We start from the raw sequence: 1747 nt of genomic DNA, 5'->3' as shown, positions 1-1747 counted from the left end.
CAGGTGCAGCAGCTGAAGTGAAGAGAGAATGCCAGTAGCTACATTTGGTTGGAGTGTTGGGTTCAAATCTAAGGTGAACTTGTGTGGGTCCAATGTGAGCTCTTCTCTGGAGAAGATGTCCGAGTGGAAGCTCTGGCCGTACCGTTGGCCGACGACTGCAGAAAAGTTCCTTCCACACCAATCGGCGTAGGCTTGAGCTGGTCAGTGCAGGTAGCTGGTGTTGAACTGGAAAGATGCCATCTGTAGCCGATTCCGCAGTCTCTGCACCTCCAGGTCCTGGATGTCACCGTCCTCGTCATTGTGAATGATGATCCTCTGCAACTCACCAATTTCACGCTCCATCCTGGAGCGAAGCTCTCGCTGCATCTTCAACAAGGCCTGAAACCAAAAACAAATCATTCAAATAACACTTGTTTTCCAGGAGTGAACTCAAAACGGAAGCAGTGTTCTGAGCTCCCCAAAGTATGGCATGGTTCCACTTTGTCCTAAGGGGACATGAGCACCCTCTAGAGGTGGTGTGAAGCATGGCAGTAACCACAAACTGTCCAAGCATTCACCTTTTCTTGAGCTTTTTTCCGAACCTGGATCTCCTGTCGCTCTTGTGCAAGTTTTTCAGCCAGCAGTGAGAACTGAAAACAACAACAACCTTTAGCTCAGCAGCACATATGGAGGATGACGCAGAGCGCGAGTCCCTGCCTCTGGCACAAGGGGGCGACGTGTCCCGTTCTTACTTGGTCTCTGTAGTAGTTCTCCATGGACTGGATGTGGTCCTGCTGCCGGCGCTGGCGCTCCTGCCGCTGCTCCTTGGCCTGGGCCCTCTGCTGCCTCAGACGCACCTTCTGCAGCTCCAAGCCCTCCTCAAACAGCTGCCTGAACATCTGCACACAAAGCCAGAGGCTCAGAGTGAGCGGGGAGGTGGAGGTGGAGGTGGAGCAACACCCACCCGCTCCTCCTTGGTGCGAGCCCTCATGAGGCGGGCCCGGTGCTGGACGTGGTAGTCAGCGTGGTACTTCCTGGCCCGGGCCACCTGCTGCCTCTGCTCCCTCAGTCTGTTCTGGGTCAGCCTCTGCTGCTGGAGCCCCTCCTTCAAGTCTTTCTGGACACACATGACTCAGTGTGTGAGCGGCTGCCCGTGTGTGTGTGTGTGTGTGTGTGTCGCTGCTCACCAGCCGCCTGCCGTGCTCCTGGTCTTTACGGACGAGCTCCACCAGCAGGTGGTGTTTCCTCTGCACTTCCTCCACCTGCCAGAGGAGCGGGGCTTCAGGTCAATGGTCCAAGGTGACCCCCCGGGGCCGACGGACACTCACCTGGCTGCGGCCCGGCCCGTCAGAGGACGACAGGGAATGGAGGCGCTCCACCTGCTGCATTTGCTGCTCCCACATGCGACCGAGAGCCCGAGGAGAGATGTGCAGGTGAGGCAGCTCCTCCCGGAGCAGAGGGAGGAGCTGCTTCTCCTTCATTCTCACTGGCAAAACAAGCAACACGGTTCTGACACACCATGTACAAAGCCTGCTAACAAGCCTGCTCCATTTCAATTCAATGACTTTTTCTTTTACTTTAACCTTTATGTTACCAGAAAAAACCGTAAACATCTTTATCAAGAGTGTCCTGGCCAAGACATTAAGGTTCCACACAAGACACAGCAGACAAATGTCAATACAGCAAAGAAAAACAACAACAACAACAAAAGAAAAGCAGAGAGATGCTCCGTCTCCTAGTCACTACACATCTTGTTAAAACAGTCCCA

The 1747-nt window shown here is 54.3% G+C and overlaps 1 protein-coding gene across 2 annotated transcripts in view; it reads right to left on the bottom strand.

Annotated features, from left to right (window-relative positions):
• Nucleotides 1-6: 6 nt before the first annotated feature.
• The window catches only part of LOC308148474 (centrosomal protein of 95 kDa-like), a 15400-nt gene continuing 13659 nt past the window's right edge, over nt 7-1747 (bottom strand). For both annotated transcript variants that reach the window (XM_080521937.1, XM_080521938.1), the window contains exons 16-21: nt 1308-1465; nt 1167-1241; nt 944-1096; nt 732-878; nt 558-629; nt 7-378 (exon numbers count right to left, since the gene is read on the bottom strand). In XM_080521937.1, the coding sequence (XP_080378063.1) occupies nt 202-378; nt 558-629; nt 732-878; nt 944-1096; nt 1167-1241; nt 1308-1465 (782 nt within the window). In that variant the 3' untranslated portion in view covers nt 7-201. The remainder of the gene's footprint in view (nt 379-557; nt 630-731; nt 879-943; nt 1097-1166; nt 1242-1307; nt 1466-1747) is intronic.

The sequence above is a fragment of the Blennius ocellaris genome (assembly GCF_963422515.1).
Source record: "Blennius ocellaris genome assembly, contig: SCAFFOLD_55, whole genome shotgun sequence".
Taxonomy (NCBI): domain Eukaryota; kingdom Metazoa; phylum Chordata; class Actinopteri; order Blenniiformes; family Blenniidae; genus Blennius; species Blennius ocellaris.
This window is presented reverse-complemented; position numbering and strand designations above follow the sequence as displayed.